Source organism: Lathamus discolor, chromosome 2 (assembly GCF_037157495.1).
Source record: "Lathamus discolor isolate bLatDis1 chromosome 2, bLatDis1.hap1, whole genome shotgun sequence".
NCBI lineage: Eukaryota > Metazoa > Chordata > Aves > Psittaciformes > Psittacidae > Lathamus > Lathamus discolor.
Window position 1 is genome coordinate 66,344,862 of NC_088885.1, and position 24,630 is coordinate 66,369,491.

The 24,630-nt window shown below is 42.8% G+C and overlaps 1 protein-coding gene across 6 annotated transcripts in view; it reads left to right on the top strand.

The window, feature by feature from the left end:
* JARID2 (jumonji and AT-rich interaction domain containing 2) overlaps positions 1-24,630 on the top strand; it is a 220,279-nt gene that overhangs the window by 73,685 nt on the left and 121,964 nt on the right. For 5 of the 6 annotated variants that reach the window (XM_065667285.1, XM_065667283.1, XM_065667286.1 and 2 more), the window contains one exon: positions 20,724-20,859. In XM_065667285.1, coding sequence (XP_065523357.1) covers positions 20,724-20,859 — 136 coding nt within the window. Of the gene's footprint in view, positions 1-10,003; positions 10,082-20,723; positions 20,860-24,630 lie in introns of those variants that run through there. The other variant, XM_065667288.1, reaches the window with a different exon arrangement.

Here is a 24,630-nt window from a genome sequence, read left to right on the forward strand (position 1 = left end):
AGAGCTGGGCCTGGAGAGAGCTCAGCTGTTGGCCCCTTAAGCACCTTAGCTTCTGCACTGATGCAAAGCTCTGTCCTCAGGTTAGACCAAGTTGATGTTAGGCATTTTCTTACAAGTCAGGTACATTTCCAGCATGCAGTGAAAGAAATGTTTGCCATGAACTTCTCTGAGCTCTGCCAGGAGTAGTAGCGTGAAAGCAAGTTTAGTACTTTCTTCTTTTAAAAAAACCCAAACAGAAAGCAAAACAGTTGTTCCTTGGGAGAAGAAACTTGACTGTGATAGCGGTCACAAGACAAAATGGATACCAGTCCGCTTATGTACAGTGTTTATGAACTCTACCTGCAGATCTTCTGGTGTTTTGATTCAATTTTCAGTTTGTACAAGCCAGAAGTGCAAAAGAGACAGCCATAAGTTGTGTTTAGAGAAACGTACACCAAAAAGGAGGCAAATCTATTGGAAATGTGTGTGTTGCATTCTTATAATTTTAACATGTCTGACTTCACTTTGCAGATACCTACTTGCAGGGGTAGACAGTTGCAGGTACTGTCTCCAGTTGTGCTATTGGAGTATTTTGCGCCGGACCAAGTATCTGTGCTGTAGGGGTGAGATAGTGCTGAGAATGGACTAGATAATCTGACGTCCTTTCATGGGTTTTGGTAAGCTTTCTAGCAATTACGTGCTTTGTGCATCTCCCCGATTCCTCCTCCTCCTTCCTTAAGGTGTAATGCTGAGAGATGCCTGCCAAGCTTTTGCAAGAAAATCTGGGAAAATGATCGCAAAGCATAAGTTGCTTCCAGCTGTCTTGAATGCTGTTGTTGGTGGAGGCTGGAAGTACATGAGGAGAAACGCAGTGTGCTCTGTTAGAAAGGAGGAAATCTAGTGGCAGGCCTGGGCATCTGACAGCCAACATGAGGGTATGGGCCATCCTTGTGCTACCTGTTGTGAAAAGGAGAAAGACAAGGATGAGGTGAAGAGAAGAGAGCTCTAGGCATGGTGACTAGACATCCTTATGCCCTTTGCCGGAAGATTCATTATCCATTGTCAGATCTCAAGGAAATTGGAAAGAGGGGTAGGATTCTCAGAGATAACTCCTGCAAGTGACATGGCTGAACTGAGGAGTCGAGGGAAGCTGGTGGTCCCTCCGGAGGGGCAGTGGCCAGCAACTGGCTGCTGAGTGCTGCATGCCAGCCGGTGAGGAGCACAGTGCCTGGGGAGCTGAGCACATGGGTCCACATGCAGTCAGGTGTCATTAATTCAGCTGTTCCTGGAGCAACTTGTTTTAATTAAGTCAAATTTATGTCTGTGAACACATTGTGCAGGATAAATCTTTTACTTGTGTCTGGTTTGGTGCAGCAGCCGGAGAAGCTACTCTGGGAGCATTGCCCTGCCTGTTCTCCACCAGTGGGTAAGAGTGTGCCCATGTTTCCAGAGCATCACTCAAGCCTGATTCTGATAAACGAGTAATTAAACAAACAGCCTCGCTTTTATTGCTCAAATGCAGCAGCTGGGCCCAGTAAGATGCTTGGCTAAAATGGAGAGACGCTCATTCCATTTACTAATTGATTTTGCTGTTGAACTTCTGTAATGGTTTTATTTTCAGCTGTGTGTAGCAATAGAGATAAGAGGGGGAGGGGAGAAAACAAAGTAAAAAGCAAGGTAAGCCATTTTGTATCTCCTTTCTGGGCTGGCTCCCCTGTGGAATACCCTGTGAGTGGGCTCATCTGTGTGTAGGGCAGGTTTGTGTGCACCTTCCTTCCCAGTAGCAGGGTTCTGGTGGGATGGATACTTTGCCTCTTGCTTTTTCCACACCCTATGCAACTGGCCTCAGGAGTGGAGCAGTGCTGTGGTTTGGCAGTGGGGTGGGTTTCGTGTGCTCAGGTTCAGTGGCTCTTGTTACACAGTGGCCCTTGGAGCTTGTGGATTGCTTGGAATTTGTGTGAAGGCTCAATGAGCAAGTCTGCTCCCAAGAAGTGAAATATTGCCAACCTGCTCCTGAAGTGGCTTAGAAACTCAAGTTTCACCTTAAGCAGAAATAAGCTTTTATTCCTTTCTTCTCTTTCAAGTGAGTAGTGAATTATCATAGCATACAGTTGGGGAAATGAACCCATGTGGAGTGTTTAGTATGTGCTATGGGTGAAAATGGTGGAAACTCCTTCTACAACCACATGAGTTTCCTTCCTCCCCATATCCCTCTGTACTTGATGTCTCCCCATCGTGGTCCAGGAGACTGCTTCAGCTACAGTCCCGCTACCCTCCATCCCCAGTCCTGGCAACAATTTGGGAGCCACTTTTCCTGGGTGTTGGTTTTGATGTCTGTCCTTCCCTGGCTGTGGCAACTCTACAAGGTGAGCATGGGCACTCGTACCAACTACTTCTGGCTGTGCCAGTCACTGTCATAATCTCAGCCCACTGCCTGGGTGGCTGCTGATTATCTCATGATCTTTGGCCCATTCTCAATGCCCCAAGTATGCAGGATCATGTGGGGCAGATGCTGACATCTGCAGATGCAATGGACATGCCCCTCTCCTTAAGCATTGCCTAGTCCTAGTTAATTAATGTGTCTGAGATCTTAAACTGTTTTCTAAATTAAAATAGGATTTATTACAGAACCCGACTGTGGTGCCATCTGCATCATAGATGGTGCTGTGTCCTTCACTGCTTATCCTGGACCCAGCCGTGTTTCTAGTTATGTACGTGTGCAAAGCAAAGCAAAGGGATGATTTTAGCAGAGGTAGGCAAGCATGCGTTAGCTTCCGGTAAGTCGACATAAAAGTGATTAATTTGGGGGTGAAATTGGACATGGTGTTCAGCAGTGGCTTACTGCATGCAACATCATAATGTTGCGTTTCAATATCTTGAATGCTTCATTTGTTAGACTTAAATTCTGCGCGCACAAGTGTATGCCTCTGGTCTCCCAGCGTTGTGCTGGCCTTCCCCCAGCGTTGCTCTCCTGCTCTTCTTGCAGTAGGGCTCCACTTAGAGCACACTGTGCACTAAAGGCTGATTATTGTCCAAAGGTAAAACTTGTTCCCTAGGTTGGTGTTTAGCTTAAACTGAAAACTCCAGGCAACCTTCTCTCACCACAACATTTTTTGGTCCTATTTCTTTTTTCTTTTTTTAAGTTGGTATTTCATGTTTCTTACCTGGCTGAGGCATAATCTGTTCTTTTTGCACCAGTAATCTTGTTTGTTCATTGGCTTTTCTCTTGTTGCCCTTTTCAGTCCTTCTGGAGGTGAATTTTGGGCTTTTTCTTTCCCTTCTCCATTTTCCACATGCCAGCAGTTTTCAGGTCAGAAACCCATTCTGCAACAGGAATGAGGAGTTTCATTATTACAGAAAGGATTTTTCTTTGTGGAGGTCTTCGTGATTGCCATCCCTGGTCAGAGTTACAGGGCAGAAGTAGAGGAAAAAGGAGCAATGGGAATGTCTGGTCTACGCCTTTTTGTCCTCCTTTTCATTGCCTTGATCTTATGTATGTATTTTTGGTCTTGGATCCGAGTTTTTACCCAGTGAGATTTGCTGTAAAATCACAATAGATTGTTTAACAATTAAGTTACTTCACAGGATTTTGGCTTTTGTTTTTTTTTTTTTTTTTGTGTGTTTCTTTTTTTTTTTTTTTTTTTTAATCTAAATTTCATAATGTTTCCAATCTGTAATCACTTTCTACCTCTTCATACTTTTGGCACCATAACTTTTTGATGAAGTGGCTTGGAGCACAAGGATCTCTAATGTAGGAGGTAAATATTTTCTCTTCCCTTTCCACATCTGAATGCCCCAGCTTTATTCATGCACATTTTTTTCCTCCTTTCTATCCAAGACTGGCTGTAGAAGGTAAACACTGGGAGAACTAAATGAGATTATAGCATCTCTTTGGTAACCTTCCTTAGTGAATGGGCAGTTGATGCAAAGCACTTAATGTATTGAAACCTCTAAGCAAGCAAGCTACTAGTTCAGCACTTAAGAGTTCAATTCCCAGATAATAACATTTATTTATAGGGAATAAAGAGTTAGTTCTGCGATGGCAAAGTAGATATTGTCACTCAAAGCATGGTCTCTTTATTAACCTCAGATTTGTATGGTTAAGTAATTGTTGTATTAGTAGCATTTCTTGAGTGGTAAGGAGAAAGAAAAATAAGACAGATGTCTGTGAACAATGTGCTGCTTGTTTATTTATCTGTAGTAGGCTTGGGCTAGTAAATTGGCCCACTGTCGCAGGGCTGTGAGCAATAGTGAGCTGGAGCTCAGCTGCCTGAAGCTTGAGATGCTGCAGCTCACAGGCAATGCATGTTATTTCTTCGTGTGTACATCTGTCCATCCTTCCCTGTGCACAGCAAAAGGTAGGGGAAAGACTTGCACAAAAGTGCCACATACTGAATTCTGTTTTTCGTAAATAAGCCAGCTGACAGAAATCGTTGATTTCTGCTATTTGTTAATGCGTGTCTTTGACTTTCTGTGGAAGCAGGGATGTATTTCTCCAGAACAGAAACGGACATCCATTGAATGAATGCATAGCTTGGTAGTAACTCATGTAGAATGCTTGGATGTACTTTTTTTTCTTAGTATGATATTAGTTCAGATTTTGAAATGAAGGAAAATTCTGTAAATATTTCCATTTCTACTTTGTTCTTCCAATTTCCATAGCATTTTAAATTGTAATAAATTTGGTATGGGGCTAAAAACTTGTTATAAAATAAGACAGGAGAATATTCGTAAAAAGAAATATTTAATCCATCTTCTTCATGGCCATTTTCTTAAACCTGAAGTAAATACGTTGAAATTAAGTGAATTTCTATTAAGCAGGCTCTTCTTTTTTCATGTCACGTACTGAACAAACAATTGATGGCGTATTTCCAGCTGGCAGAGCTGTTGAAAGGTAGCTTGCGACTTCAGCTCCATTTTTTTTTTCCCTTTCAACATATGATTGTGCAAGTCTAACTAAATTCATCGGAGAGTAAATATTCATTCAGTATGTAAAATAAAGAATAAATCTGCGAGTTGGATTCACTGAGTAAACAGATTATCGCTCTACAGGGTTTTCTTCAATACAGTGGCTGCTTTAGATGCACAGATTTTCCAAAGCTGATGTGATTATCAACTTGCTATCAACTGTTGCAGTCAATACAGAGTCGCATAAGTCTTCTTTTTGCTTTTAAGGTTTTTTTGGGGGGAGGATGGGAGGGGAGGAAAAAGGGGTTTGCACAGTGAGTATTTTCTAATGCATGTACGGAAAACCAGCCTGCTTAAATCTGTTGTCTTTTTCAGAAATAGTGAAAAATTTCCTTGTTTTGGTGGCTGGTTTTTTTGGTTGTTTTTTTTTTTTTTTCCAAGTAAGGTACTTTGTCTGAGGCTAATACTGGTGTTTGCATTTGCTGCTGGTTGTGTCTTGATCGTGTTTTCCCAAGCATTAGCTGCTTGTCTGAGCATTAGCAGCCTTCCTCTTGTAAAATGGTGGGAGGTGATAATCTGACCCAAATAAACCAGTGACAAACTGCTTGTGTGGATGAAATCCTGACTGTTCCCTCTGGCAATAGCTCTGGTACCCCTGGGGCTGTTGTGCACTGCCTGGGGGCATCCTCGCATCCTGGGAGGCTTCAGAGGGCCGAAGCAGACTGCATCAGTGCTGAGGATGTAGGCCTGTGAGCACAATTGGCTTCCCAAATCTTGAGCAGGGACTTACTGTCAGACTCTGTGTTGGGAGTCGCAGTATAGACCATGCTGGCTGTGGGGTATTTTTAGAGCAAGGTGCATTTCTCTAATGCTTTCCCTGTGAACATGGTGAAAACAGTTAACATCAACCCAAACCAAACCCTGTGACTGATTGCCTGTGGTTTAGTGTAGTCACATACCAGAGACCAAAAAAATCACTGAATTGCTCTTTCCTGACATGTACTCCTTGAATGGAGTTGGTGTAAATTTAGTCAGTTCACTTTGTTGAGTATCGAGAGCAGTGTGATATGTAAATAAAGCTTTATCAGACGAGATAGATTTAAAATTCCACAGTTGGCGAGGAAGCGTTAGCAGTATAATATAATACAAATATTTACACAGTAACTTCTAAGTCTTCAATAAGTGCTTAATATTTGAAATATGTGTTGTGAAAACATTGACTGATTAAGCTGTACCATTGCTGCTACATCTGTATGCAGCAACTTGCAATGGTTAGGATGCAGGAGTTGCGGGGAGGAGTAGGTCACCTAGCAATGCAAAGGCATTTAAACAGGTCCCACCGTTTGTTTGTTTTTATTTAATTAGGATTCAGCACTGTCTGCTCTCCCAAGGTATATGTAGCTTCATCCCTGTGTCCTGGTGGAGCTGCCACTCTCAGAGGCTCTTGCATTCCTGTAATGTGACTGGATGTAATCATGTGCCTGGTGCATCTAAGACTGCTTCAATAGCAAAATCAAGCTACCAAGTTTGTGCCTGCCCACGACAGGGAATGTAATCATCACTAGTCTGTTCCTCCTCCTTGTATCTGTCAGGGAGATTTGATAAGGAATTGCAGTGGATTGGGATGATGAATGGTATGCCTGCTTGCAGCATCACAGGAGTGGTGCTGGGCTCTAGCCAATCGGCTTGTTTTGCTGGGAGCGGAGGCTGGCGGCAGAGGAGATGCTCTCTTCTGGTGGGTGTATCGGCCTTGCCTGGTCCAACATTGCCTTCAGCCTCCAGCTCCAGTATTACTCATGAGTGAGCTCACAGACCAGTGAAATCAATACACTGCAAATTAAAATAAACAGAAACACAGCTTCTAAACTTGCCTGGATGATTCTCTGCTGCCACCTCATTTGCCAAGAGACTGCAAGAACTGATCCATGCCTGAAAACATATTGCTGCTCTTCAGTTCTGTCTTTGGGTTTGTCTCTTCGTTGCTTTTTTTCTTCCTCTTTTCTGGTTATTCTGTTTCAACTTCTGCAAGTGAACTTTCTGCAAAGCTGCAAAACAGTGGTTTGGTAGGTTCTTGAAGTATGAGGACCAGATTGAGTTTATTGTAGGTGGGTGGGTATGGCCTGTCCTACAAATTACAGGCTGGATCCCTGTCTGCCTTCAGAACCATTAGTTCACTGTGGCTTTGCTTGATGTTACGTTAGATATGATTCAACCAGTTCCTGGACAGTTTTACCATAACCCTGCTGTTGATAAGTTCTGTGCTTCCTAAACACCTGTGACAAGTTAGTTTTGCTTAAAATGGTCCTCTTCCACAGAGAAGCTGACAGACAGTTTCCATCCAGCTCACATTCTTTTCCCAAGAGAGGGGTGAAATGATGTGGCTGGTTGTGCAGGAAGCCCAGCCCCAGTAATGCAGGCTAATGCAAACAGCCAGCACCTGACACTAATGATGTGTGGGGAGGTACCTACCAGCTTGTGCTTCTGCCTGTTCTCTGTGCAGCTCCCTCTGTCAAGGCTGGAGGTAGACACTGCTGTGTGGGATGGAAGGGCCCATGGAGATGCCCTGAAATCCTGACACAAACAAGGTGATTGCAGTGACCTTACCTTGGTGCAAATGAAGAGGGGTTGGGATTTGCAGAGGGATGATGCAGTTCTCATAGTGTTGATGGTGTTTTTGCAAGGCTAAGAGTAAATAATCTTGAAATGAGCTGGCAGTTTTATGATTGGGTTTTATGAGCTTTTATGATGTTTATAATCTGACATTGAACTTGCAGTTTAAGAGGTGGAAGGTTTAAAGGAGCACAGTAGCAAAGGTGTACCACTGAATTACTTATGGGTGTAATTTTAACATATGTCTTGGATGTTTCCCTGATGCGGTGGGTTTGCTAAAAATATGGGTGATGCAGTTCACAGTGTGTGTCACTGAGTAAAACTGACTCTGTCTTTATCACGTGTTCAACATAGTGAAGAATTGAACAGAAAATACGGTTTTGTCCCCTCTAGGGAATGGTGTGGACTAGAGGTTACTAGTTAGTAACTTGTGTAGTGTAACTGCCATGTGTAGTGTAGCTGCCTAGGTCCAAAAATGCAGTCTTTGTGTTTTTATTTAAATCCTAGCCACAGAAAGAAGTACTGTATGTTGTCCATGCCCACTTGTTTTCTTGGGTGTTTTTATGATACCAGTAAAAATCTGAAGTCCCCCCACAATCTTTAAACTGGGATTCTTAAATTAAGACCTTTACCCCATGGTACTTTTGAAGAAGATGAATAATTTTGTCTGCTCCTTCTCTTGTGATTCTGCATCCTCTTCTTTTGGCGGATGTGTGCTTCAGAGGTCCTGCCTGCCGATGTTTGCATGCATACAGTACAAGCCTATTCTTACTTCAGCTACCCATTTCTGTTCTCCTGCGTTATCTTGTATTGCTCTGAGGGGCTTGGTGAGCAGCAGGTTTGCTGCTGGCTAGCTTCTTGAGGTTTGTATTATGCACAGTACTGTATTTATCTCCTGGTTCTTTGATTTGTAATGTTTTGCCTTTGATTGCTGCAGAAGGTATAAACAAGCCTGTCAAAAGCCTTGTTTAGTGCGCAGATTCTGTGGGGGTGGCTGGCAGCCTCAGACCCTAAAATAGATCTAGCAATGAACTGAACTACTTAAAACCCTGAGAACTTAATTTGATCTTTCTTGTTGCTTTAAATATTGGGACTGAATGAGGATTTCTTTAACAGAACAGAAGGTGAACATGTTGGTATGTGACAGTAATAGAAGGGTCCAGACCTACTGTCATTGAGATGCTCTTCTGCAACCAGAGACTGGGCTTGGCCTCTGGGTAGGGGCTCCTCTACTCCAAGTCTCCATACGAAGGGAAGAGAGTGCTGTATCATCTGAGTTTACAGCATCTGTGGGGGTCGGGTCATTCTGAAATGCTTCCCTAGATCCTGTTGTGGGATAGTCACTTTAGGAAAACCTAAAGCAGTCACTCACGTTTTTTGTCTCTTTCATGCTAGCTTTGTGAAGGAAGAAAGAAGGAGCCACAATACCACCCAGGGGTTCTTTTCCTTTCTTGTCTTTCTTTCTTATAGTTTCTTTTTCTCATTTTTTTCCCCTTTTTCCTGTAGCACCATGCAGTTTGTAATATCATAGCTGGCGTTTTCAGTTGTGGTGGTGTGAAGGTAACAATGATTTGGCTTCAGTGTGCCGTAACAGCTGCAGAATTCATTGGAGCTTAGAAGCCTGTGAGTTATAGCTGTGATGCCATTTACAGCTTTTATGGAAGAGCTCTTAAATTTGTGAAACGTGTTACTTTTTGAAGTGCATTATATTTGTAATTTGAATTCTCTAAAATCCTGTCTGAGAAAAAAAAAAAAGAAAAAGCTTTGAAAATCCCCCTCTGCCCACTAAAAACATGGGGAACTCTTACCAGGCGGGGAAGCAAGTCTCTTAAATTGATAGAACATGTAGATGGATTTGTAAGTGCTAAAATGTCAATTAGTGCACTTAAAAGCTTAATGGTTGTCTTTGATGTGCTTGTAATATCTTCAGTAAAGTTTGAATGTTGCCATTAATCAGGGAGCAGAGGAGGAGGAGGGAATTGAACGCTAACCCAAACAGTGGTGGAGGGGGAGGCGCTTGTTCTCTGCAGGTCCCTAGCTGCAGAAACTGTGCCAGCGTGGGCACCCTGCCTGTGCATCACCCCTGCCCCAGCGCTCTGCTGTATGGCACCCACCCAGGCTGCCTGTCAAGAATCCACAAAACAGAAGGAAAAGTCATTGTGCCGTTGTTTTGAAAGTTCTTCTGTAGACTTGGTGTTTAAAAACAAAGACAAGGAAAAGACAATGGGAAGGTTGAAACTTAACGGTTCTGGTTTCTGCCTATCAGTTTAACTCAGATCCATCCTGTTGTTATGAAGCGCACCTGTGTGTGAAAAAATCATTCTGTGCTATTAGAAAAGCCTGCTTCTCCCCCAGAAAAACTGCCAGGTGCCCCTTATCTTAAGCATTTAAGAGAGGTGTAGTGTGGCTTTACAAATCAGGCTGGATCTTAGGGTTGCAAGTAGACTTTAGCTGTTTCTCCTACCTCACATTTTAAATTATATCAAGAACTGAAGCTTGTGTGTGGCAGAGCAGCTTCAGCCTATTTCTGTCTGAAATTCCTGACTTCGGTACCCTGAGCCATCTGCTGCAACTTCAGCTTCAGGTAATGGCCTTTACCCTCCTCTGGCACTGGTTATTTGGAACAATGTTTTGTGGGTCTTCTGGGAAGGTACTGGATGCATTAATCTGATCTGTTCCTGAGCAGTTGCCTCACAAAGCAAATGCCAGTTTATTTGCTTCCCTATGCTGCTAAAATACCATCAGTTTTTTGCTGGGGTAGTATTTTGGAAGTCAAACACATTTAATACCAAAGGGTGAGCTTGGTAAAAGCATAGAAAAAGCTTTAGAGCATAGGTTTTCACTGATTATGTAGCTTATCTTCTTTGCAGAAAAATTGCTGATGTAAACTAAACTGACCTGAAAATACACTCAGAGTAGCTTTAGTCTCTTTGTATGCCATCTTCAGTTGACTTACGAGTGAAGAGTTGTAGATTTAGTTTACTTCTCCCAGCTTCAGTGGAAGCTCCCCTCTTAGCTTTAAAGGATATTCTGCCACTTGGGAATGTAAACAAGGACAAAAATTGTCTGATAAAAATCTCATTTTTGGGGTAGTACATCAAGCAAAATCAACATGTTGTGCTCTTAGTGCAGTATCAGTTTGTATTGACAGGAGATTGTGTCAATACGATTTAGTTCCACATCTGGTTGAGTAAAATTGATTCGGGCCCCACTATCCTGAGATTTCCCAGCAATAGGTTTAGCATGTTTGGCTCTATCACTGCCCTTCCTGGGTTTAAAGATGGACCAGATGGGTTGTGTTTTTGTTTGGTGGGGGTATTTTTGGGGGTTGGGGTGTTTCATTGTTTTTCAAATCACTAATGTACTCCTAGAAAGGAGATAGATGAGCAGATATTTTCCTCTTACTGGTAAGGCTTCATTATCCAGGCACCAAAGAAATCATGTAAGTTCTGACCTCCTGTTGTTACTTGTGAGGATAGACGCTGTGCACATCAACACTACTCCAGCTTCTCTAAAATATTGATACCACTGACCTTTCAGACACTCTGAGATGCCAAAAACTTAGGTCACTTTCAATTCCTGTCAAAATATTGAAGGCAAATGTATAACATACCGGTTATGTCTTCCTCTGTTCCCTACTACCTTGACATTATTTTGGTATGCAAAGGTGGTTAGTATTTTTAAGTAAAGGTTCAGGCTTTCTCTTTGAGGGTGGGAAAAGGTCTTAAGATAATTGTAGTGTGCAGCAGGATTGGATTAGCCATATTAAACTTTACATCTGTAGGTCTTACTAGCAGACATTTAAACTGCAGAAAATGCTTTTTATTGGACTGTATTCCTATGGTTGCATACTGGAGCTTGAACACCTTATAAAAAACATGAACTGAATCAAAATGAAATTAATTAGAAAGAATATATTTGAATTTAATTATCTTGAGCTGCTGAATACTCTTTGTGTATACTGGGTTTTATGTGTCTGAAGTGTACTTGGTGGAGAGTTTTAATTGGAACTGGAGACAGAGTAAAGAATATTTGGAATGTGAAATTTATAAATGGCCGCAATTTTCATCTAGGAGTGCAGAGGTTTTTTGGAGCTCACTACCATTTCTCGCTTTTCTTTTTCCTTCTTCTTAATAAGCTACTTTCATGTTCAAATTAATACCAGATCTTGAAAAATTCCTGTTGTGGTTCTTGGGTCTTCTGCAGCATGATCAGAGTTGTCAGATCCACAGCTGCAGGAGATATTTTACCTTTGTGTGTTTAATGGCTCGTACTGCTCTGTTCTTTGACTCTTTGACAGTACCATGTAACTGTAAAAGTGCAGGGCTGTGGATGGCACGGGACATGTGGCTGCCTTGACTACTGTCTCAGATGTCCGACATGCCAAGACTCAAAGAGATGGTTTGGCAGCTGCCCAGCAGCCTTTTATAAAGGCTCAGTTGGTGGTCAGAAACCCCGGCTGTCGGAGTTGTGTTATGCAATAAATTGTTTTTCAGCAGAAGTTTCTAATCCAATTTCAGCTGCAGTTTTGTAGTAGTCTGTAATCAAAGATAACTATACATTATTTCATGGTGTTTCAGAGAAGTTAAGGTGTGCAGTGTTGAGTGTCCCCCATCAGGTCTGTTTGCTTTTCTTTTAAGAAGGATTTAGGGTTGTTTATCTACATGGGAAATGATGCTTAAATTAATTTGGTTTCTGCCTGGGAGGCATGTATCTGTATGCAGCATTTCCTTTGAAAGGTATGACTCATAGAATCATAGAATAGTTAGGGTTGGAAAGGACCTCAAGATCATCTAGTTCCAACCCCCCTGCCATGGGCAGGGACACCTCACACTAAACCATCCCACCCAAGGCTTCATCCAACCTGGCCTTGAACACTGCCAGGGATGGAGCATTCACAACCCCCCTGGGCAACCCATTCCAGTGCCTCACAACCCTAACAGGAAAGAACTTCCTCCTTATATCCAATCTAAACTTCCCCTGTTTAAGTTTTGACCTGTTGCCCCTTGTCCTGTCACTACAGTCCCTGGTGAAAAGTCCCTCCCCAGCATCCCTATAGGCCCCCTTCAGGTACTGGAAGGCTGCTATGAGGTCTCCACGCAGCCTTCTCTTCTCCAGGCTGAACAGCCCCAACTTCCTCAGCCTGTCTTCATACAGGAGGTGCTCCAGTCCCCTGATCATCCTCGTGGCCCTCCTCTGAACTTGTTCCAACAGTTCCATGTCCTTTTTACGTTGAGGACACCAGAACTGCACGCAATACTCCAGGTGAGGTCTCACGAGAGCAGAGTATAGGGGCAGGATTACCTCTTTCGACCTGCTGGTCACACTCCTTTTGATTACCTTTCAAAGGTAATTCAAGGTGTGTTTTAGGAGATGTTCCCTTTTTTTTGAAGAGAGCACCAAGTAAGGAACCCATTTACCAACTCGGAGCTTTTGCTTTTGCATAAATTGTCTACAGGTAATGGTCAAACAGGAAATTGTACCTTGTCAGGCTGTGACCTACCTGAAACACTGAAGGCCCTGTCCCTCTAACAGATATACACCACCATCCCCACCCCCCACTCCTGGTATTTCCCTTTCACTCTCCTGAAGTAAATAATTTATTGTGGAGAAATGGAGTATGGTTCATCTGAATGCAGTGAGATCTTTGGGGTTTACAATAGTTGCATTACAGCAAAGTGGTTTTAATGTCCTGAATGCTGTGTGTGATGGCCCTCTCTTTCTTACGTCGTGGTTTGGTGTCATGATGGGCTGACATTCCTCCAAGCAAGGGCTGCTGCTGAAAGGGGTAATCCTGCCTTTCTCTCTGCCCCAGCAGTACCTCCCATATGGCCATGTGGTCAGTAATAAGGGAGCTAATCTGGCTGAAAATGATCATTTTTCTTGTCTTGGGGAGACTTCAGCTCTTTTCCCCTCGCAAGCTGGTTAAACGGCCGCGTAAGGGCTAGTGCTGGCATCACAGATAGGGCAGGTGCATCCCATGTGGTGGCGGGTGAATTCATGTAAGCCGGTTATGAAAACTGCTCTGCCAATTTGAGTAATTATCTTGCACCTTCACACCTTTTTCTTCAGCACCCTGCCACTCTGTTTGTGGCTTGCTTCTCTGTGCTGCCAGCTCCCATCAGAGCCTGAAACTCTCATCCTCTGCTTGCAAAATGGTTTATTAGATGTCTGGCCTAAGAAAGTGATAGCTGTGGCATCACTGCTCCCTCTGAGAGGTGGTTCAAGTTGAAGTCCTGCTGTAAGTTGATAAATTTGGAAACTTTAGATCTCTCCTCTGAATCTGTTTATCTCATCAGACCAACATGGGAAACAGTTGATGTCTTGTAAGCTTTCACTAGTTTCATATTGAGTAGTTTTTCTAGAGGTGCAGAAACATTGCTGGGTCCTCTGAGTTTTGTAAAAGAAACTATTACACATGAACCCACTTTATATTAGGTATTCATTTAATGTGTTCATTATTAGGCCCAAGATAAACTTAGGAACTATTCTTTAGTCCTCAGTTCTGGGAGCCTATATGAAGACAGTAGCGATTTATGTGTGGAAATTTTGACAGTAACTCTCTTACTCTAATATATTATTGCAAGAGCAAGTTGAAACTCATTGGGCTCAAAAGTGCCCAAGGCCTTCAGTGACCCAAAAACCAGAATGCTTCTCTCCTGTGCTGCTCTTAGAATTGTGTCTGAAGGGAGGAAAGGCAATCCCCCTGTGCAGCAGGAGACTGCAAGTAAGCGTAAACCAATGGGAAATTGCAGGGAATGAAAGCTGTAAGAGAAGTGCTAAAGCAGGAAGAAGAGAGATCTGTATTTTCCTCCATCATTTCTTTGCTGTGTTAAACATTGGTTCTGCTAGTCAGCAGCTGTAATGTAATGTGAGTTCTTTGGGGAAGTTTTCTGGAAGCATGAGGGAAAAAGTTGCTATAATTACCAGATACACTTAAATGCTATAACAGAACCATTAATAAAGAAAATTTCCCCTTTCTTCGTGTTAGTTAGCACATTTTTAAAACATGACCTATTTTCCTAAACAGACAGAACAGATTACATTTTCCAGAAGGCATGAGTCACTGTACTATAAAGTCTCCAAGCCATATCAATCTTCATCAACTCCAGCCATTCATGAGGTTTTATTTTTTCTCACTGAATATAAGCAGTTTGTTTTAAATGAGAAACTGCTACATCCTCTCTAGATACTTAAGCTTGATTAAAAGGTTAAATATTAAATAAGTGTGAACTTTATTCTGAAAGGAGAAGGGAGTGGAGGGACCTTGATAGTAAGCAAAAGACTGCAAGGATATTACTGTGGGTATATATGGGTATATCCAGTTTGCACAATGCTGTGCTTGGCTGCAAGAAGTTCAAGCAGCATGATAGCTGCCAGAAGGACCCCCAAAATCTTTATTTATATAGCTTCAGAGTCTGGTTTCAAATCATTACCCTGGAAGTTCAAGTTTTTGCTGAGAAGAGCTTCTGCCATCTGGTCGTGGAATGGCCCACTTGTGCTAATGGGTTTTCCTCTGCGAGTACTATGTGCTCGGGGTGGTGAGAAAGTGGATGGGACTTTGCGATACAATGGAGATCTCTGCCAATGCAACAGGGGAAGTGCGTGTGTTAATACAGTGCTTTGCACTTTCTCTTGAGGTTTACGCTGTGCCATATGTATACTGAGGAAGTGGGCTTTGTAAATGAATAAGCATACTAATTGCAGTTAGCAGTGCTAACTCACCCAAGACTGCACAGAAGATCTCTTTCATCCTAGGGAGGTGTCTAGGTTTTCTGCCAATTTCTTAGGCCTGGCTTTTAGAGGAAAACCAGGTAGAACTGTTTTTTCATTGATAATATACGGCCAAAAGGCAAAAATCTGTTGCAGGTCTTGCATCTAGTAAACAAACATTTCCGTCTTGGTCCTTCAGCTGCAAAGTAATTTGTATGATCTCTGAAAACGTGTTGTCTGTTTTTCATGCAAAAGGCAGATTTTTGTTTTGTTGCTAACTAAACACAGAAAAAAACCCCACCCTTTGAAATAGTTCTCCTTCAAAAATATCCTTGAGGAAAGGGTAGAAGCTTGTGGTTTATTTTTCCCATTGCTTCAAAATGACCTTCTTACATCTGCGGGAAAGACTCTCTGGGGGCTGTTGAACCATGAAAGCATATTCATTTAGGGCATTGGGTGCCACAGTGATTTTAACCGAGTGCTGGCTGCAGTGCTGGAAAAAATAAAAAGAGGGGGTTTGTGTTTTGTTGTTTTGCTTTCTGCAACCTGGCATGAAGAATGGGGTCAGGAGATGCGTGCTTGGGAAAGACCCAAAGAGAGAGCTGGAAACACGCCAGCCACACTGAGTCATAACACACATGCTTATAAATATCTTTGTTCCTTACAAAGTCCTGACTTTTCAAATAAAACCATCACTGCTGTTAAAGTATTTACATAAAAGTAAAACAAATAGTGTGGAGCGCTGTGTGCATTCTCCCTTGTTCCAGTCACTGTGAACTGTGACTCCTGTTTGCTTAAGGCAAGGCTGAGCCAGGCTAAAGAATGCCGTATCTGGCGATGAATGAACGAACGGAGAAGCTGGAGTCATGTGTACGTGTATGCTTCTGCTGTTTCTCATGGAGCAAAGCAGCATGCAGCAGTGCCTGCTACTTCAGGCTGACGTTTCACCTATGTGGGAGGTGGCATGAAGCCTGCTTCTCGCTTCTGTCTGCTTTGCTTTTTGGGGTTTGTGTTATTTTTAATGAGAAGGCTGCGTGCAGGCCATATATACAAGCTAGGCAGCTGAACTGCACTGAGCAAGCGCCTAAGCTGTAGATGAATGGTGAAAGGTATAGGTGATGCACATTTTGATCTCATTGCAAATATATACACATCATAAATTGACGTGTACTATGTCTAGGTACCTATATATGTGCTTATATTTATGCATGCATTATATATTAATATGTATATATTTTAGTTTGCATACACCCACATTAATATATATGTAATGTATGTTAAGTGCATTATATACCTTTAATATGCACATAGCAAAACAACACATGTATGCTGCATGTGTATATATGTATTTCTTCCCACGTTAGCAGTATGTCACAGTATCCTGTTGTACTTTTCTACAAGCATCACCTCTACAACTTAGAGCTGAAAGCAAGTTGCCAGCCAGGCAGAGGCAAGCAGCCAGCTAGCCAAGCAGCTGCAACCAGAGAGCTGCTTTACTATCTGTGAGGTAGCATCCTGTGCAGGAGCATACTGCGTAGATGAACGGAGGTTGTGCTCCTCTTCCCCATCCCCTTGGAGTGAACTTGTTGCTTGGCTGCCCTGGTTGCTGAAGTTCAGCTATAAATGTACAATGTGTGGTTCCCTGAAACACTGTAACAAAGAAGGTGGCATGATTTTTTTTGGGTTTTAGCAGATTACAGGAAATGATGCACTTCTGTTTCTTAATTCTGCCCCAGGGCTTCCCTGGTTGCTTACGTCTGTTACTTTTTTTAGTGAGTTCATAAGACAATCTTTCAGTCAGATTGAGAGGCAGAGGCCATCTTGGCGGACCTGCACAGGGAGAGCTGTGGGCTTGTGGTGATGAACCTACAGTTTAAGACGTTACTCAGTCTTTTTTTGAGTTAAGTCAATAATGGACAATCCATTAGTTCCCTGTAAGTCGCTTCAATGGCTAATTACTTGCACAGTTGCAGAAATTGTTCTTTAATTATTTCTTACCTTTTCTGAATTTGGGTTCCAGCTGTTGGATGATATTACACCCCTCTCTGCCAGCCCTGGAGCCATCTATTATCAAATTCCTACTTCCTATGGACATATTTAAAGACAGCAATCAAGTCAGACCCTTTGAGGGGCTTGGGTTTTTTTGTTTGTTTGTTTTTGAGAGGTTACTTAGATTAAATTCCTCAAGGTTTCACTCGAGGATATTTCTGAACAGTTCCGGGTGTGTGTGTGTTGTTTTGCTGAAGTGAGGTAACTCTTCCAGTTGGTGGTGCGAGTGCAGAGCGGGGCACATGGTGGCTTTCCCTGCACTGGGGTGCTGAGGCAGAGATGATCTGACCCATGTAATTATGGTTAAATGTGTCGGGAGCTGGAGCTGCATCGCCAGCAGAGCAGCAGCTCAGCTGGGCTCCGAGTCAGCTGCTCTCTGGCTTGCGGCTGCTTTTGTGCCGCAGGCTTAGGGGAAGATGCCATCAATGGTTGTGAAACCTTTTTATTTCTCTTGCATGGAGGGAGTGTTGGTAGCAGCTTAGCCCCTGATTTTGCTGACCTTGGATAACACAGTGTTGGGGAACTTGGGGACCTTTTTTCAACCAGAGTGATGGGTGCGGGGAAAGCCCGCAACAGAGCAGTGTAGGCAGAGCAGCGGCTGCAGACTCAGCACAACTGGCCTGGTGGGAGCTTTGGTGTGGAGGGACTCCCCCATGTGTGTTTCTGTTGACAGTGCTGCTGTTACAGGGAGGGATGAAGCCAGTGTGGTTCATCTTGAGTTTTACAGCTCCACGAAGTGAGTGTGGTGCGAAATGTTGCTGTGTTGCTTCAGGGGTGCTGAAGGAGGTCTTTGTTCCTGCCTCCTGGGACCCATCTCTTTGCTGGTGGCATTATGGCCGCACTGGGGAAAGCGGGAGGGGGCATCTCCTGCAGCAGGGCTGGAGCCTTGAGCTGACAGCAGGAACACATTTGGAGGCTTGTGTCCCTCAGAAAACTGGGGGCTGGGTTGCACTCCGTATGTTTGCATTTACAACATGTTGTCTGGGGAGAGGGAGATGACTTCAGGCTGTTCGCAGAAATACTTTGAGAGGGTGGCCTAGACCATAGGCCCATGTTGTGGTAACCTCCTTCCCTCCCTCCTGCAAGAGGGACTGTAACTGGTGTGTCCCAGGGCATCGGTTGTACCTGGCAGTGGTCCCTTACCTGCTGCAGTCGGCTGCTTGGTCAGCACATGCCAGTGTAAAGATCAGTTCTGTCAGCAGGCTTCACCCCCTCAGTACTGAAACGGTGAACGCTGCCATGTGCTGCTTGCTGTGAGCTGTCCTCACAAAGTGGGTTTAAGTGGGATTAGTTTATTTGTGTTCTGTTTTCGCTGTATTTTTTAGCGGGGATAAAAGGGCCAGTGGGGTCAGGAGCCAATGGGTGTTTTCACGCAACAGGGTCTGGTGGAGGAAGGGTTTGTCTGCAGCTTCAGGACAGGCCTGGTGTTTCACAGGAGAGCAGCCTGAGTCTGACAGGGCCTAAGGAAAGTGGCCTGTCTCTGAGCACACCTTACGTTAACTGGGCTCAGTCCTGACACACGTCTTGTGTGTGCCTGGCTTAAAGAATTTGTAAGAATATAGGATAATGGTGGTGTTACTTCTTGTTGGTGTTTCTGTGTAACTTGTCTGGGCTCAGAGCCTGGGGTGTTGTGCCTAGTCAGGTTGCTTTTCATCCTCTTCCTCACATTTGCTGCCCATTATATTAGCGAAATTTGTACAAATGCTGGTGAAGGGAGCAAGCTGTGTCTGCAGGCCTGTGTTCGTAACGTGATGGCTGCTGGAGGTGCTTATGGCTGTTTCCTCTCCGAGAATGGTTCCCTTGGGGATTTAATAAGTAGTTTCTGGGAAAACAGAAATGTGTGATGTCCCGCCAGGCCCTTGGTGGTGGGAATGTAAATGGGGCATCTTTGGGCAAGCTTTGTTAAAATCGTGCAGGCTGCAGCCCTCTCGTGTTTAGTGTCGCTTCTGGTTAGAGCTGAAGTTAAGTTGGCAGCAAAATGGCAAGCAGTGGTTGCTTGCATAAACCTCTGTTGACAAAATAGCTGGATGTACTAGTCCTTTTAAACTGCTTGCCTGGAGATGGGTCTTTTTTTCCCTTTCTGGTTGCTGTGGGTGTTGAGTTACAAAACTTGCTTTCTTGGCCCAGAGCTGCCTCTACTCTAAATCTACCTGGGCATAGCTCAGCCTTCTTCGAAGTATAGTAGTTTGTCCCTTATGCGAAATGTACATCCTGCTGCTGACACACTGGCTGCTTTCACTGTGCTCATTGTGTTGCCCTATTTTTTTTCTTCTTCCCAAGTAATTTGCCATATAAGGTTGAATTGGGGGGGGGGGGGTGTTGGAGGAGTGGAGGGAATGTGATGTTTCTGATCACAGTTCAGCAGCTGAATGCCAGTTAAGTCACTAGAGGAGAAAGAAAAAGCTATCAGTGGTCACCCTAAACTGCGGTCTTTTTCTTTCTTTATTTTATTTTATTTTTTTCCACCGGTTGATTGTGTTGGTCACTTCTTTGACACATGGGATGGTATAAACTCTTCTGCCTCCTGGTGGGAATCGCTGATGGGGCTTTTGGGGTTTCCAGTGCTGCATGGCAGTATGCTGTGGTTACATTACCTAAATAAGGCCTGCCTAGAAATGTTAGTCTTTTTGCTTGGCAGTGATGTCGCCCTTGAGGAATTCAAGGGCAAAAATGCTCAAATTATGATTTTTTTTAAAGACACCAAGACAATTATAGGGCTTATGAAAATATTACCTGATCTCGCTTATGTCTTTATATCAATTTGCTGACTTAATTTATTTGAATACTAAAGGCTTTGGGGAAATGCTTTTCCAGGGAATTAATCTTTTAACTAAAGCAAGTACCAAGTATGACATGTATTCCTTTTGACAATATAACATTTGTCTCCTAATAATAAAGTAGAAAGCATATACCCTATGGGCCAAATTCCACTTGGCTTTACCTTTAGTTAAATTAAGAATAACTTCCGTGTTATCAATGTACAACTTCATTGTAACATTTTCAATAAATGCAAATCACTAAACCAGAAGGGAAAAAAAAAGCAGATTCCAAAGCCAAGAGGCACAAATCAAGGCCAAAATGGCAACAAGAGAAGTCTGCTCACAAAACTTAACCTCTTAAATTTCTGCAACATTTCGATTTAGTTCGGTCCTCCCCCAAATTATCAGAGAGAGCCCTTCCTGGCTGGGATAAACTTCTCTGTAAGCGATTCCTTATGAGGATTTTAACAGATAAGTTTTGCCTTCTGTCTTAACACCTTGTACAGGGCTACTGCTGTTTGCAAGATAAAGCATTAGAGGGACTAATGCTCTGGCTTGATGATGATAGTTATATTTCTGTTCTCTGTTTCAGCTTTTTTTATTATTAAAAATAATCCGTGTAGCCCTGGGCTTTGGGGTTTTGTTTGTTTTGGTTTAGTTTCAAATGCACGCAACTAATATCTCTTCCATTTCTGTCTCCTCTAGGATGACAGCGATGGGATTCCCTGGTCAGAAGAGAGAGTGGTGCGGAAGGTTCTTTATTTATCTCTGAAGGAGTTCAAGAACGCACAGAAGCGGCAGCATGGTGATGGCATTAGTGGGAGCCTCAAGGCAGTGAACGGTGAGCTGCCTCTGCGGTACTGCTGGAGGGACTCCGTCCTTTTCAATGTATTGGTTCTGTTGTAGGGAGGAAGGAGACCAGTGCACCGTCGGGCATGCACTGTACCCTTTTGATCTGTGCAGAAGAACTTGTTTCTGAAGTGCGTAAAATGCCCAGGTTCAACATTCCATATGTTTCAGTTTTGGTGAACCAGTTGGGATAGGGATTGGGGTGGAGGGTAGGTGTCGGGCAGGAAGATAAGGGACAGGATGTCACTCAGTAGAAGAGGAGGCGCTTCTGGTCACACTGCTCCCTGATGTGCTGAGTATATTGACAGAGAAGGTATCCATTTAAATATGATTGGGTTCAGTTGTCTTGGGGAAGGGCAGTCAGATGGAATTTATCTACTCGATGTCATTTGGATGCAAGTAACTGGCTAACCAGGATCTGTATCTCTGGAGTGGTATCATTCCACACTGTTGTCCAGAGGTGAAGTAGCACAGGGCTTACATAAAAAGACTTAGAGGATTGAGAGGACACAAATGCTGGAACATTGGATTTGCCTAGTTTAGCAGTTCACAGAGTGGTTGTTTAGAGGTTTTAAAAGGAGATGCAGACAAGCCTTATGGCAGGAAGTTGAAAAGAGTTTAATTTTATTTAAACCTTTGGCCAGTTATTATCTGTTGCTCTCCCTTCCCTTACAGCTTGCTTTAAAAAGCCATGGTGTCCTGAGAGGTGAATATAAACTGTGTCTCTCTTAAGATTCACTCTCTGACACAGGACCCTTTCCTGAAAAGGCTTTGTCATGCTGGCTTGAGCCTTGAAAGTGATGACTGGCAGGATTTAGATTTCTGGGCAGGCTTATGGTTTTCTCTTTACCTACCAGAGCTTATTTGTTTCTTTATGGAGGTTTATGGCAGTTCCTTTTAGGCATGTGCATAACTATATATGTGCTAATGCATTAAAGCAGCAGCTGGGTGCTTACTTGGTAGGTTATTCATATTCATATGTAGCTTGACATGGCGAGTCAAATTTCACTGCATGTTCGCTGAGTGCTATTGCTGACAAGACAAAAACCTAAGGAAATGGCTGGATGACTACAGGCAGCATGATGAAGTTACTGTATTGCGTAAGCAATTGCAAGCTCCTTAATGTGATTAAAGAAGACCTTAGACTTCTGAGTTCAGTAATAATATCAAATACTGATCTGATGGGAAGGGGCATCTATCTTTAAGAGCAAGCCATTAATAAGCTTGGAGGTGTTCACAAAACAGTGCTGGCTTTTTTCCTTCCAACATCTCTGCATCATTGATCTCCTGTCAAACACAATTGCTCTTGGAAAAGTTTCTTATTCCATTGTGGGGGGTTTGTTTAGTCAAAGGAAAAAAGTCTAAAGGCGTGAAGCACAGTAATTGTGTGTTAGGAGGCTTTGATGGTGTGCCAGGTTACAGGATGACTGAGGTTTGTATGGTGTCTAGTTTCTCCAAAGCTTAGATAAAAAGTGAGTTGGCTGGGAATGCTGTGTTGATGCAGGTACCAGATACAGACTATGCCACCAGCTTCCTGTGCTAGGGGCACAAGTCGCATCTTCAGAGCTTGCCTCTCCCATTGAGAACTGTGGTGTTTAGTGCTTTTTCTCCTTTGCAAATGCAGGTGATCAGTTCTTTGGGGTTTTGGTGGTGGGGTTTTTGGTTGGTTTTGTTTTCCAGTGTGAATGATATTCTGTGTTACTCTTTCTGTTTGCTTGAATGATTTTTCAAATGTCCTGTCTCAGTGCTGCTCTATTTTAACATCATGGTCCAAAAAGCTGGATTTTTTAAATCCACTGATACTTGGAAGAATGTTTCATTATACAGAGAATAAAAAGTTTGCAAAAGGGAAGAGGATTGATATTGTACAGTGACATTAAGAAAATCAATTTGAACATGCAATTTGTTCATTAAATCGTAAAAAAAACCAACCCACTGTAGCCATACATTTACAAATCCACAGGTCTCTGCATGCAGAGGAAAAAAGCAGGTTGTCCTGAGAAATTACTGTGCTATTCTGAATTTAGGGAAATATAGTACTTTAAGGGTGAGCCTTAGATACGTGATTTCATACTGTTTGAATAAGAAGTATTTCCTTGCATTTGTCCTTTGTTATAACATGCAGCGCAGAAGCAGTGTTTCTTGCACGTTATTCCTAAAAGTAGCATGCAGTTAAATATAGTTTTATGTAAGTGATATCTTTATTAACATTAAGCACCCATAACTGTTGGGGAAGGCATCTGGGGGGAATGTAGCTGCAATAACTTGAAGTTAAATGTGTTCAGTGCCTCTGTAAAGCTGAGCCCCTCTGAATTCTGGTTAGGGTGCTTTGCCTTGCAAAGTGTAAGGTTTGTGCTGCTGTCCCTAGTGAGCATTAAAGGGTATTGCCTCTTCAGCTGTTGAAAGTCACCTTCTAGTACCTGGCAAATTTTAACTGTTTCCAGGAGTGGAAAGGAGGGGTCTGAACAGGGTTCAAGGTCTCTGAGCTTCCTGTTCATTTTGGAAATGTGGTTTGGTTTCACATACTTCTGAGAGTTCAGGGGCCCACAAACAGCTAGGTAGCAGGATTTGATCTTAGTGCCACCATCTGTAGTGCAGAGAGTTTCTTTGTTCTGGTTTTATAACTGTCATCCCTGAAATTTATTTATTTATAGACTTGTAATATGTAATTTGTTTCAGTTGAAAGTACTTATTTTTGGCTATAGAGGAAGGTAAAATGCCAGCCTCTTGCAGCTGATGTCTTTATGGATTTGAAGTGGCTGAAGTTGTATAAACATGCTACAAAAGTTGCTTTGCCAGCGTTTGCCAAGCTACAACTAAACGTGTATGAAAATGATTGTCAGTGGTATTTCAGATGGTGAGTACGGTAGTATTGTTAATGATTTTGTAGCTGGAATAATAGTGCCTCTTTGATAGTGAGAAAAGCAAGTTAATTTTAAATGTGAGAGATGAACCCATTAACAGGAGTCTTTTCTGTATTAAAGTTTCTGCAGGCTCTAAGATGTGCTGGTGGTGGCACAGAGACAATTAACTTTCATGCCTCTCCGAATAATAAAAGCAAAATAAAATTTAAGATAAAAATTCAAGTGATGTGTGGAGATTACATGTATTATAATACCTTGGCTGTCTCCACCTCGCTATTAAAGATATTTATTATCATGAAAACAATCCTGCCATTTTCAGTGTGTGGCTAAAACCCTTTTTCTTAAATATCCCTGATTAAAGTAGTGGGTTTTTGTTTGGGGATGGTGGTATGTTTGCAGGTCTCCTTCTAAGCTTTTTATATCTCCTTTTCACCTGATAATTTTTGCTTACATGTTTGTGCTGCCAGTTATTTTTCATTTTAACTGTTTTTCTGCTTTCTTTACTCTTATTCCCTCCTCCCAGCTAGAACGATTTCAGAGAAAGACAAGAAGGTGTATTACGGCCATTGTATCGATGGATATATTGCATGAATGTTTATGGTTGGGTGGAAGGTGTCCCTGCCCATTGCAGGGGGGTTGGAACTAGATGATCTTTAAGATCCCTTCCAACCCAAACTATTCTGTAATTCTATGTTGACACTAGTTATTTGCAGAGTACAGAATGACACCCTACAGTATGCCTTTGTTTGCTACGAGTTCCTCTCCAGCAGCGGGAATATAAAATCTGAGAGAGGTGCTTCTGCAGGTTGTCAAGAAACCCTCTGCAGCCCTAAATGGGATACTGGAACTCTGATTATGGAAACAAGGTCATGTACTGGAAAACCCAGAGGGACCTCTTT